The 13,520-nt window shown below is 40.2% G+C and overlaps 1 protein-coding gene across 1 annotated transcript in view; it reads left to right on the top strand.

Moving 5' to 3' along the window:
• Positions 1 to 13,520, top strand: part of ARHGEF37 (Rho guanine nucleotide exchange factor 37) — a 162,877-nt gene that overhangs the window by 136,375 nt on the left and 12,982 nt on the right. The window contains exons 12-13 of the mRNA XM_082254868.1: positions 538 to 666; positions 8,204 to 8,399. Of these exons, the coding sequence (XP_082110994.1) occupies positions 538 to 666; positions 8,204 to 8,399 (325 nt within the window). The remainder of the gene's footprint in view (positions 1 to 537; positions 667 to 8,203; positions 8,400 to 13,520) is intronic.

The raw sequence follows: 13,520 nt of genomic DNA, 5'->3' as shown, positions 1-13,520 counted from the left end.
GCAACAGAGGTCAGAGAGCTGGGGTCAATAATATGCAATTCTCAGAATGCAGGGGACAAGTGTGTGTATTGCGCAGTAGAGGGCAGAAATTAAAAATGAAAAGACTGCAGGAGTCAGGGGCTTGGTCAAACCTTTCACTAATTTGCCACTTACTTAAATACTCCAGCACCTTGAGCTATTAGGACTTGTTCCAAATGTTTTATCACGGAAGATACAAGCCACCATCTTTTTTTTCACTTTTTAAATGATTCTGTCTAGTTGCTGAAGGCAACTTCAAACTGACATCTTAATATGATAAATGGCTAGCACTGATCCATGAAAGATGTGAGATTTTAGGATGCTACCATCTGTCACTCTATTAAGAACCTCATTTATGTAAAAATATTTGGCAACTCATTTTGTACCTGGAGAAATACTTGTGTTCATTGTATTATTCATAAAAAGAAACAGGCATTGTTACATTGTTTTCATTCTAACATTCATAAAAACTTTAGTAAACCACTACATAAAGCTGCATTTACTCGCATGTATTTATAGATGCAATGTAGCATGGTCTCAGAGGCAAACTTCAAGAGATGGGTGGATGATGGTATCTCCCAAATGGTTTCTCAGCTCAGTGAATTCATCACAAAATTTGAGGAGGAATCATTACCACCTCCAGAACAGGTAAGAATATTTTTGAAAAAAAATTCAGTTAAAAATTAGAATATGATAAGACACAGTAACCTCAGATGTTTATCACCATAGCATAGAGTTTGTTCTGTTTAATGTATTGCCTTCCTTATTGCCACATCTTTTACCACACATGCACAATAATGCCTTGACCTTTCCTCTAGTGGTATCACACTCCACACCTTTAGTACCGTAAAGGTGATTACTTCTAAGGAGAATATACAGTAGAGCACTGAGTGGAGATAATAATAATAATATTAACCTCCCTGGCGGTATGATTCTGTCAGGAATTCTGTTCCAAAAGCGGTACAATTCTTTTCATGGAAATTTGGCGTTATGTATTATAGGCCTACAATTCTTAGTAATTACTGACTTAAACCTGACCAAAATAAGACTCTAGTAGACATCCCAGATGTGATAAATTTGAAACACAAACAAGTGAATTATAATTGAATCAATAATATTATTTTATTATTTAATATATAATATATATAATAAAATTATATTATTGATTAGATTATAATTAATGCGCTATATATTATATATATATGTGTGTATATAGATATATATATATATATATGTGTGTGTGTATATATATATATATATATATATATATATATATGCATGAATTATAATCGAATCAATAATATAATTTTATATATATATATATATATATATGCATATATATAATATAAAATGTGTTATGTGTTTTGTGCAACGTTTTTTTTTTTTTTTTTTTTTTTTTTTAATTTCCCTCCCTAGTTCCGCTCCCATGCAGCATTGCTGCTGCAGGGAACGGAACTAGGAAGTCCTCCTACCGGCAGACGAGCGGCGGAGATCTCGCTGGTGGTCACAGCAATGAGAGCTCATCGCTGGATCGCCAGGATAAGGTAAGAGAAGCTCCGCTGCGCTGTCTGCACGCTCTGCCCATGACCCCGAGCGTGACTCGGGGATACCGCTAATAGCAGAAAATTCCTACCCCGAGTCACGCTCGGGTTTACCGCTAAGGCGGTTAATCACACTAATCATAATCAAACCAACAATGGAGTAACTGTATTAGTCATGATGAGCTTTGAAAACAGGCTTACCTAAGTATTTATTGACACTAGCAGTTCTAGAAGCATATACACTATATTACCAAAAGTATTGGGACGCCTGCCTTTACACACACATGAACTTTAATGGCATCCCACTCTTAATCCATAGGGTTCAGTATTGAGTTGGCCCATCCTTTGCAGCTATAACAGCTTCAACTCTTCTGGGAAGGCTGTCCACAAGGTTAAGTAGTATGTCTATGGGAATATTTGGCCATTCTTTCAGAAGAGCATTTGTGAGGTCAGGCACTGATGTGGACAAGAAGGCCTGTCTCACAGTCTCCGCTCTAATTCACCCAGCGTATCTCAAATCGATAGAAGAAATGATGGTTTAGATGGCAATTTTGATTTATCTTAAAGCAGAACTTCAGCCTAGAGGGGACATTTTGCTTTATGTCCTCCTCCTTCTTCCTCAACCACATTTAGCATTTGGCATATTGAAATTTGTTTTTTGGGAGCGGGTACTTAGTTTTGATTGATTCCCACTTCCACTCAGATTGCCTAGGTGATCCAAGTGAGAGTTCATTTTTTTTTAAAGTCAGCAGCTACAATAATTGTAGTTGCTAACTTTTATTTTTTTCTCTGTAGGGTGTTGATCCTCTTTAACAGTACAGAATGTGATTTTAATATGTATTTAAACATACAGTTTTGTATGTGGATAGGGATTTCAGTTACTGGTGAGGTGAGATTCCAGTATATGTTTAGTGCCCCTACAATCGGATCTACACTTGCTGTGAGGTATATGCCTCATTATAGGTGGCAGAGTAAAAAAAATAACTTAATTATAAGCATATACACTCACCAGCCACTTTATTAGGTACATCTTGCTAGTACCAGGTTGGACCCCCTTTTGCCTTCAGAACTGCCCTAATTCTTCCTGCCATAAATTTAACCGCTTGCCAAAGGCCGCAAGTACATTTACTGCGGCAGTGAGCCCCTCCTGGGCAAAGCAACATAGTACTACGTCGCTCGCCCAGGAGCCTGTAGGGGGCGAGCGCGCGCCACCGGAGGCGCGCTCCCGCCCCCGCTTGTTCACGGGCATCTCCGCGCGAGTGACCGGCGGCTCCGATGTCCGCCGGTCACTCGCGGTCTCCCGCTGGAGAGGGAGAAAGGCAGGCGGCTAATATAAACAAAGCCGCCTGTCATTCTCTCTGGTGTAGCTGCAGAGATCATACGGTCCTGCTATGTAGGATCGTATGTCTCTGTGGTTACATCAAAAGCCACGCCCCTTGACATTTGGAAGCACGCCCCTAGGGACACATTTAACACCTGGATCTCTAATAAAGTTAACCCCTTCCCTGCCAGTGTCATTTTTACAGTAACAGTGCATATGTATAGCACTGATTACTGTAGTAATGTCACTGGTACCCCCAAAAGTGTAAAAACTGTCAGTCAGGGGTCCGATCTGTCCGCCGCAATGTCGCAGTCCCGCAAAAAAAAAAATCAAAGATCGCCGCCATTACTAGTTAAAAAAAAAAACAATTAAAATTACATAAATCTTTCCCGTAGTTAGTAAACGCAATAACTTTTGTGCAAACCAATCAAAATACGCTTATTGCGATTTTTTTTTTTTTTTTTTTACCAAAAATATTTAGTAGAAAACAAATTGGCCTAAAATGTTAAAAAAATTAGATTTTTTAATTTTTTTTCTGGGGAATTTCATATAAAAAAATTTAAAAAATATTGTTATTTTTTCAAAATTTACTCTATTTTTTTGTTTATAGCGCAAAAAATAAAAATCGCACAGGTGATCCAATACCACCAAAAGAAAGCCCTTTTTGTGGGAAAAAAAGGACGTCAATTTCATTTGGGTACAGCGTCGCGCAATTGTCCGTTAAAGTCACGCAGTGCTGAATCGCAAAATAGGCCCTGGTCTTTGAGCAGGGAAATCCTCTGGGGCTTAAGTGGTTAACAAGGTCTTAGAAACATTGCTCAGAGTTTTTGGTCCACATTGAAATGATAGCATCACACAGTTGCTGCAGATTTGTCGGCTGCACATTCATGATGCGAATCTCCCATTCCACCACATCCCAAAGGTGCTCTATTGGATTGAGATCTGGTGACTGTGGAGGCCATTGGAGTACAGTGAACTCATTGTCATGTTCAAGAAACCAGTTTGGGATGATTTGAGCTTTGTGACACGGTGCAGTATTTTGCTGAAGGTAGTCAGAAGAAGAGTACACTGTAGTCATAAAGGGATGAACATGGTCAGCAACAATACTCAGGTAGGCTGAGGGGTTTAACTGATGCTCAACTGGTACTAAGGGGCCCAAAGTGTGCTAGGAAATTATCCCCCACATCATTAGACCACCACCACCAGCTTGAAGCATTGATACAAGGCAGGATAGATCCATGCTTTCATGTTGTTTATGCCAAATACTAACCCTATCTTATGAATGTCGCAGCTGAAATCGAGACTCATCTGACCAGGCAATGTTTTTCCAGTCTTCTAATGAGCCTGTGCGAATTGTAGCCTGAGTTTCCTGTTCTTAGCTGACAGGAGTGGCACCCTATGTGGTCTTCTGTTGATGTAGCCCATCTGCTTATGGTTCGATGTGTTGTGCCTTCAGAGATGGTATTCTGCATACTTTAGTTGTAACAAGTAGCTGTTTGAGTTACTGTTGCCTTTCTATCATCTGGAATCAGTCTGCCCATTCTCCTCTGACCTCTGACATCAACAAGGCGTTTTCCTCCACAAAACTGCCACTCCCTGGATAGTTTCTCTTTTTCGGACCATACTCTGTAAATCCTAGAGATGGTTGTGTGTGAAAATCCCAGTAGATCAAAAGTTTTTGAAATACTCAGACCAGCCCACCTTGCACTCACAACCATGCCACATTCAAAGTCACTTAAATCCCCATTCTGATGCTCTATTTGAACTTCAGCAAGTCATCTTCACCACGTCTAGATGCCTAAATGCATTGAGTTGCTGCCATGTGATTGGCTGATTAGCAATTTGTGTTACCAAGTAATTGAACAGGTGCACCAAATAAGGTGGCCAGTGAGTGTATCTAGGTGTAAAACCTCAGGAATACCATTAGGTTATTCACAAGATGCAGGGATATAGCTCTAAGATACCTACAGGATGAGCACATGGATGTTATCAATCTGAAACTGACACTGGGTATTGTGAGCTGCTAATAATGAGGGAGAGTAGAAAGATTTGGTAAGAGCAGTTCTAATGAGTAAATGATGGGGTTCCATAGCGAAACTCTCTCTCTGCATTTGGTCTCCATCTGAAAGGCAAGTTTACAACTGATACGGCTTGAATCATTCTTGAGTGAATCTGTGGAAATTACATAAGTCAGATAAAGTAGAAACTGTAGCATATCGTGGTCAGCATGAAATGCTAGCTTATACATTTTTGTTTCATGATTCCTTAACTCCAGCAAAAAACAGAATCCTTGCAAAGTACCTATATATATATATATATATATATATATATATATATATATAGTGCCTTGGGAAAGTATTCGGCCCCCTTGAACTTTTGCCACATTTCAGGCTTCAAACATAAAGATATAAAACTATAATTTTTTGTGAAGAATCAACAACAAGTGGGACACAATCATGAAGTGGAACGAAATTTATTGGATATTTCAAACTTTGTTAACAAATAAAAAACTGAAAAATTGGGCGTGCAAAATTATTCAGCCCCTTTACTTTCAGTGCAGCAAACTCTCTCCAGAAGTTCAGTGAGGATCTCTGAATGATCCAATGTTGACCTAAATGACTAATGATGATAAATAGAATCCACCTGTGTGTAATCAAGTCTCCGTATAAATGCACCTGCACTGTGATAGTCTCAGAGGTCCGTTTAAAGCGCAGAGAGCATCATGAAGAACAAGGAACACACCAGGCAGGTCCGAGATACTGTTGTGGAGAAGTTTAAAGCTGGATTTGGATACAAAAAGATTTCCCAAGCTTTAAACATCCCAAGGAGCACTGTGCAAGCGAAAATATTTACATGGAGTATCAGACCACTGCAAATCCAGGAAGACCTGGCCGTCCCTCTAAACTTTCAGCTCATACAAGGAGAAGACTGATCAGAGATGCAGCCAAGAGGCCCATAATCACTCTGGATGAACTGCAGAGATCTATAGCTCAGGTGGGAGACTCTGTCCATAGGACAACAATCAGTCGTATACTGCACAAATCTGACCTGGCAATGGAAGAGTGGCAAGAAGAAAGCCATTTCTTAAAGATATCCATAAAAAGTGTAATTTAAAGTTTGCCACAAGCCACCTGGGAGACACACCAAACATGTGGAAGAAGGTGCTCTGGTCAAATGACACCAAAATCAAACTTTTGGCAACAATGCAAAACGTTATGTTTGGCGTAAAAGCAACACCCTGAACACACCATCCCCACTGTCAAACATAGTGGTGGCAGCAGCATCATGGTTTGGGCCTGCTTTTCTTCAGCAGGGACAGGGAAAATGGGTAAAATTGATGGGAAGGTGGATGGAGCCAAATACAGGATCATTCTGGAAGAAAACCTGATGGAGTCTGCAAAAGACCTGAGACTGGGACGGAGATTTGTCTTCCAACAAGACAATGATCCAAAACATAAATCAAAATCTACAATGGAATGGTCCACAAATAAACATATCCAGGTGTTAGAATGGCTAGGTCAAATCCAGACCTGAATCCAATCGAGAATCTGTGGAAAGAACTGAAAACTGCTTTTCACAAACGCTCTCCATCCAACCTCACTGAGCTGGAGCTGTTTTGCAAGGAGGAATGGGCAAAAATTTCAGTCTCTCGATGTGCAAAACTGATAGAGACATACCCCAAGCGACTTACAGCTGTAATCACAGCAAAAGGTGGCGCTACAAAGTATTAACTTAAGGGGGCTGAATAATTTTGTACGCCCAATTTTTCAGTTTTTTATTTGTTAAAAAAGTTTGAAATATCCAATAAATTTTGTTCCACTTCATGATTGTGTCCCACTTGTTGATTCTTCACAAACAAATACAGATTTATATCTTTATGTTTGAAGCCTGAAATGTGGCAAAAGGTTGAAAAGTTCAAGGGGGCCGAATACTTTCGCAAGGCACTGTATATTGGTTTTCCTAAGGCTAGTAAATCTCCCATCCTGTAATACCTGGGCCTGCTAATGGGTTGGTCAGACATTGCATTAAAGCCCAATAAAAGCTCCACATTTTAGTCAGGCTGCATAACAAAAAAAAATGTGGCATTATGTTTTTTTTGTAATTTTACTACGTGTGTGCTTAGAACTGTAAAGACCACCCTGTGTTGCAGCACATTGGAGAGCCTGACCTCAATTCTCACACAGCATAGCAGTTCTAGACCCTCCAGCAGGCTGAGAGTCACCTGCACAGTGCTCCAATTATTACTGCTGCTGAATAAGCATGGAAATTGTTCATGGGTGCATTATGCAGGGAGAAGGGGGTGTTAAAAAAAATAAACACGATTATTCGTCTGATAATTTCATTGTGTGTAACGGGCTTTAGACTGCTGAAAACTTGGACAATTGAGCTTTACGTGAGTGCAGCGGTCTGACTCTTCAATGTGCTGTGGACAGAAGGCTCCTTTCACAGTTTTAGGCACACATGCATGTTGTAAGTTTATTGGATTACAATACCCATTGGTTTACTGCAGGAAAGTTTATAGTAACTTGACACAAATATTGCAACTTTTTCCTAACTATGTTTACTTAAACCCTACTTTTACCTAAAAAAAGAAATAAGCAAGAACATTACTTACATCCAGTAAAAGGTGTCCATTGTGCTTCAGCTTCACTGAAAGGAGAAGCTAGGTGGAAAGGCCAGGCATAGTTGAGCACTTTTAATGAGAGCCTGTGAGCTTCTCAGTTCTATTAGCTGCCACTGCACTGGAAGTTTTCGGTGGTGTGGGTGAGGAGGGGCAGTGGAGGAGGAAGATTATTACTGAGCTAGAAGACAGAAGCACAAGGAACACATCTCACTGTAGGTAAGTAAGGTCCCTTGTGCTTATTTTGTTTTTAGGTAAACTTAGGCTTTATTCCATTATAAGTTAAAGTCCATAAGTGTAATTTCACTTTTCCCCTAGTTAATTTAGTTCCTACATGGCCAGGTAGATAAGGCCTGATTTCCATCTGTGCCAAATCCACTGTGCTTCTGGGCCTATTAGCAGTCCTACTATCCATTATGTATGAAGAATGTTTTTTATCTAGGCATAACTAGTTACTTCCCTATTGCCCTCCTACTGACTCAATGTATCTGTGTGTGCTTATACTGCTGGATATTACACAAAAGGGACTTCTCTGACTGTAGCAAAATTGCTGTGCTACTTGAGTATTGGTAGCTTACCAAATGCTTTCACATGATGTCTGGAATTGCTTATTACAGTCTGAAATGTACTAATTCGGTAAATATTTGGAGTTGTATAATCAGTATCTACGGTATCCTACTTCTATCTCATTTCTCGTTTTAGGAGTACACTCCAGCCGCGGAACGTCAAATCCAACAGTTATTGCAGCGCTACAAGGCTGAAAAGCTCTACCAAGTAGTGAGCAGTTTTGCAGGCAGTAGGGAAATGGAGCTAAGCCTCAGTCGTGGTGATGTGGTGGCAGTCATCCAGCTTGCTGATACAAGAGGAAACAGAAACCGATGGCTGGTCGACACAGGAGGTATATGTTATGCTATGAACAAACATAAGTCATAGTAAAAACTTTGACTCATAGACCGCGGAAAAAAATTTGTGGAATGAACCAAGCTTATGAGTTCACAGGGAAGTAGGGTCATTATTGCAAAAAAAGGGACTTATTCTCTACAGGCTAGCTAATCGTTCAGCCCAAGAAATGTGCATCACTTTGGAATAGATGGGGGTACAGTGAGTCATGCACTGGCTTCTCAGATGTCTTGGCTACTTTGACATCACGGTCTTTGCACCAGAGCTCCCAATTCCAGTTCACTGTAGAGCTGTAATACTGTGTACTTTTGAGAAGCTGGGTAGCATTCCATAAAAGTGCTGCAATTGCATCAAAGTAAAGCACTGGTACCTTACAAACTTTTTGTTCTGTTCCACCACAACATACATGAATGTCAGGAAACTTGCATTCTAAGTGATAAGGTAGGAATTCATATTTACAAATAGACTTCAAAATTAGAGAAAACATATGATTTTAAAAAGGAACATAATACTATTGAACATAACTGATGGACAGATGAGCAACTAATGACGTTTCCTTGTGTAAGATAATGATGAAAACACATCATCAGTTTATATCGGGAAACGTCATTAGTTACTTCAATATAACGTAATTAAAGATATTTTTATTATGTGTGTACACATTGGCTATGCACATCTGCATCCAGTTCCCAATTCCCTTGAGCTTATCAGACATAGTGCTGAGAGTCAGATATGATACGACGGATATGTACTGTACAGTGAGGGAAAAAAGTATTTGATGCCCTGCTGATTTTGTATGTTTACCCACTGACAAAGAAATGACCAATCTATAATTTTAATGGTAGGTTTATTTTAACAGTGAGAAACAGAATAACAACAAAAATATCTAGAAAAAGGCATTTCAAAAAAGTTATGAATTGATTTGCATTTTAATGAATCAAATAATTATTTGACCCCTTCGCTAAACATGACGTTTTTGGTGGCCAAACTTTTTTGGCAATCACAGAGGTCAGACATGTCTTGTAGTTGGTCACCAGGTTTGCACACATCTCAGGAGGGATTTTGTCCCACTCCTCTTTGCATATTCTTGAGCCACTCCTTTGTTGCCTTGACCATGTGTTTTGGGTCCCTGTCATGCTGGAATACCCATCCACGACCCATTTTCAATCCCCTGGCCCTGGAGGGAAGGAGGTTCTCACCCAAGATTTAACAGTACATGGCCCCATCCATCGTCCCTTTGAAGCTGTGAAGTTGTCCTGTACCCTTAGCAGAAAAACCTCTAAAGCATAATGTTTTCATCTCCATGTTTGACAGTGGGGATGGTGTTCTTGGGGTCATAGGCAGCATTCCTCCTCCTCCAAACACAGCTAGTTGAGTTGAGGCCAAAGAGCTTGATTTTGGTCTCATCTGACCACAACACTTCCACCCTGTTGTCCTCTGAATCATTCAGATGTTCATTAGCAAACTTCAGACAGGCTTGTACATGTGCTTTGTTGAGCAGGAGGGACCTTTCGGGCGCTACAGGATTTCAGTTCTTCACAGCATAGTGTGTTACCAATTGTTTTCTTGGTAACTATGGTCCCAGCTTCCTTGAGATCATTAACAAGATTCTCCCATGTAGTTCTGGAATGATTCCTCACCCTTCTCATGATCATTGAAACTCCACAAGGTGACATCTTGCATGCAGCCCCAGGCCGAGGGGGATTGACAGTTATTTTGTGTTTCTTCCATTTGTGAATAATTGCACCAACTGTTGTTACCCTCTCACCAAGCTGCTTGGCTATGATCTGTAGCCCATTCCAGCCTTGTGTAGGTCTTCAATCCTGTCTCTGACATCCTTGGACAGCTCTTTGGTCTTGGCCATGGTGGAGAGATTGAAATATGATTGATTAAATGATTGAATGATTGCTTATGTCGACAGGTGTCTTTTTATACAGGTAACAAGCTGAGATTAGGAACACTCACTTTAATAGAGTGCTTCTAATCTCAGCTCGTTACCTGTATTGAAGACACCTGGGAGCCAGAAATCTTGCTGATTAATAGGGGTTTGAATACTTATTTCACTCATTAAAATGCAAATCAATTTTATACTTTTTTATTAAATGCGTTTTTCTGGATATTTTTGTTGTTATTCTGTCCTTCACTCTTAAATAAAACCTCCAATTTAAAATTATAGACTGATCATTTCTTTGTCAGTGGGCAAACGTACAAAATCAGCAGGGGATCAAATTATTTTTTCCCTCAATGTATATTCATACATAGGATAGGTCAAAATGTACATTAAATTTTGTATGATGTACATGAAGATCTAACAAAAAGATCTTGGTAAAGTTTGGAGGAGAGCTTGATTGGATTGTGTAAAAACAAACTGGCACTGAAGGTAAATGTTGAAAATTGGTTTGGGATATCTGAATATTTATAGCAAGTACTGTTCTCCTGAGAATGGAGTGAAGAATTTTGAGGATTGTTGACCACAGACTATGTAAGTAGCGAGTACTGCTTGAGTATTGGTTTAATGGTTTGTGTTCACTGTTAAAGGCTACTGACAGTGGCACTGGCGCTATCTTTCAAATTATGTTCACAGACTAGTCCCCCCAACTGTTTTGGTTGACCTCCATTTTTCACAGTGATCCTTCTATATGATCTTGACCTGTATAATTGATACTGACTAATGTATAGCCACAAATAATTTATACCTTTTCAATTATGAACAAAGTAGGCAGACATTGTTACCTTTTTAACCGGTATTAATAGTACATCACAGTTCAGTTCAAGTGTATTTTTATGCCGTTGTCCGTGGCTGCCTGCCCCTAACAGATACCTGTCAGATGACACAAAGAACAGACACAAGAGAAGGTCAGGCAGATCTGGCACTGGGGTCTAATTTATAATCCAGTTATATTGATAAAGGTCAGAGTAAGTGCTAAGTGGGACAGCAATATCAGTGTGACCCACAGTGTCAGCACTGTCACTTTTAACATCCCTGAGAAACAAGCAACAACGAGAGCTCTAAATTGAATCTTTATAGTTAAAATAATAGGATTTTTGACCAACCCTTAAAATCTTTTTCTTAGAGTAGATTCCAGGACACAGGACCTTAGTCTTGAATGATTGGGCTTTGCAGCTCCCTTCAGGTGACTGGGCACTGGCAAACCAGCTGTGAACAGCCCTAACATAAACACTCCCCGCAAGCCTCAGTTTTATTTTCCTAACTGTACATTACAGTACACAGGAACATGATTTAGATGATTGGAATGTTTAAAAGCAATGCAACTGAGGGGTGGGCAACAGAGCAACAAACACTAACACGAACATAAAACGAGCAAACGGAGAGCAGGCAGGCACTGAAACCCATTGCAGGAACAGGGTCACATCAGCAGGTATTGCCACGGCAGTGGACCTGTAAAGCACCCTACAGCTAACACAATGGGTTGTACTACATACCTAGGTAAGTGCCTAATTTAGGATCCAGTGCCTGAAGCAATGATACAGGCTGGTCATCAGATCTGGAAAGCTGCAAAAATAGAAGCCACAGTAGCTTCAAACTTAGTAAAAGAATCATGATGCAAAAAAACAGCCAGGATAATAAAAATAAAATAGCAAAGGAAAAAATGTAGACAATTGTACACCTAAGGACACCAACAAAATGTGAGGCTTGTTGTTGGTGGGAGAGGTTATGATAGGGTTTTCCTTTCAACTTTGTTTGCTATTGTCCAAACACCTGAAGGTAGCTTCATAAACTAATAATCTAATACCTAGTTCTTGTATCCCGTGATGCTCAATTAAAAAATACATGATAGCAATGGCCTATCTATATATGGGTGAAATGGCTGAAATAGTGGGGGTACTGAAGCACTACCCCGTGGAAACTGCTGGTATATGATGTGCTCTCTTGCCATGCTCTTTTGGGGACTCACCCATCCTGGACCCGACAATACATCAGCATGCCTTGGGGTAACCAAAGTTGAACTAAAGGCAAAACTTTCTTTCACCCTTTTGGATAGAGTAAGTGATGGTTATAACCCCTGTGAGTTTTTTCCATCTGTGTCCCATTGGAGAGATTTTCCTCTGCTTCCTAACCCATAGCCAGGACAGGAAGTGTCCGGAAATTCTTCCACAGTGATGCAAATCCTGGTTGTCACCAGAACTACTGTCCCCATTGGGAGATTTCCGTTTATCCCTGTTCTGGTGACAGCCCAAAATTTGGGATTTTCTTTTACTTTCGCTCTTGGTGGTAACAGTAAAGAGGACAAATAGAGGTAAAGTGTGAATCTCCCTAATGGGGACACAGACAGCCTTTAGGTATACTTAAATATATATTCACTGTAGTCTTTTTGTAGTTTATTTGCTCAAAATTTTGTGAAGAGGGTTAGTGGTACAGGGTACCTGAAAACAGCAGAATATCCCCAACCCACATGCATGCAACAAGAGTGGATGATGGCCCTAACTTCTTGAGTAGCAGTCTTCCAGTATTATTAAATTTGATGGTGGCTCTAATGTTTTAGTAGCAGCTATCCAGTCACAAATGAATTCTTGAAGAGAACTTTTGGTGGCCATAGAGTCTTCCGTAGCAGCCTCCCAATGACAATAGATCTTGAAGCACCTCCATTGGTGACTCTAGTTTCTTCACTAGCAGCCTCCCAATAGGAATCGGTCCTCTGACCCTGGTAGAGTAGCCACATGTACCTTAAGGAGCTTAGTGATGAGGTCCTCATGCAATGTCTATCCAGCAGAAGCTTCCCCCAGCTCCCCTGGACATTCTTCGGCAAACTCCTCTGAAGATGCTGCAGATAGGTAGCCATCTTCCTGAGTCTCCAGTTCCTAAGCCCTGGCAAAAACCTCTCTCTTCAGTCACATCCTCACCATGCAAAAGATTGGAAGGGAAGACCCTCCTAGAAGGTTGCTTTAAATATTAATTCTCCCACCAGCTCACATTGCTGGGAAAAAAAACCCTCCATGATTGGTCAAGGCAAATAAAAGTTTTAATTCTATACATTGTTACTTCTCACACAAACTACTGGAGACAACTCAACAGCAGCATGCAGTAAATAAACAATGTGGTAAGCTTAGGAGAAACCCAATGAAAACAGAAAACAAAATGCTGCAAAAATGCCAAAAC

Source organism: Pelophylax lessonae (assembly GCF_965119305.1).
Source record: "Pelophylax lessonae genome assembly, chromosome: 4".
Lineage (NCBI taxonomy): Eukaryota > Metazoa > Chordata > Amphibia > Anura > Ranidae > Pelophylax > Pelophylax lessonae.
Note: the sequence above shows the minus strand (reverse complement) of the source record. Positions and strands in the feature narration are given on the sequence as shown.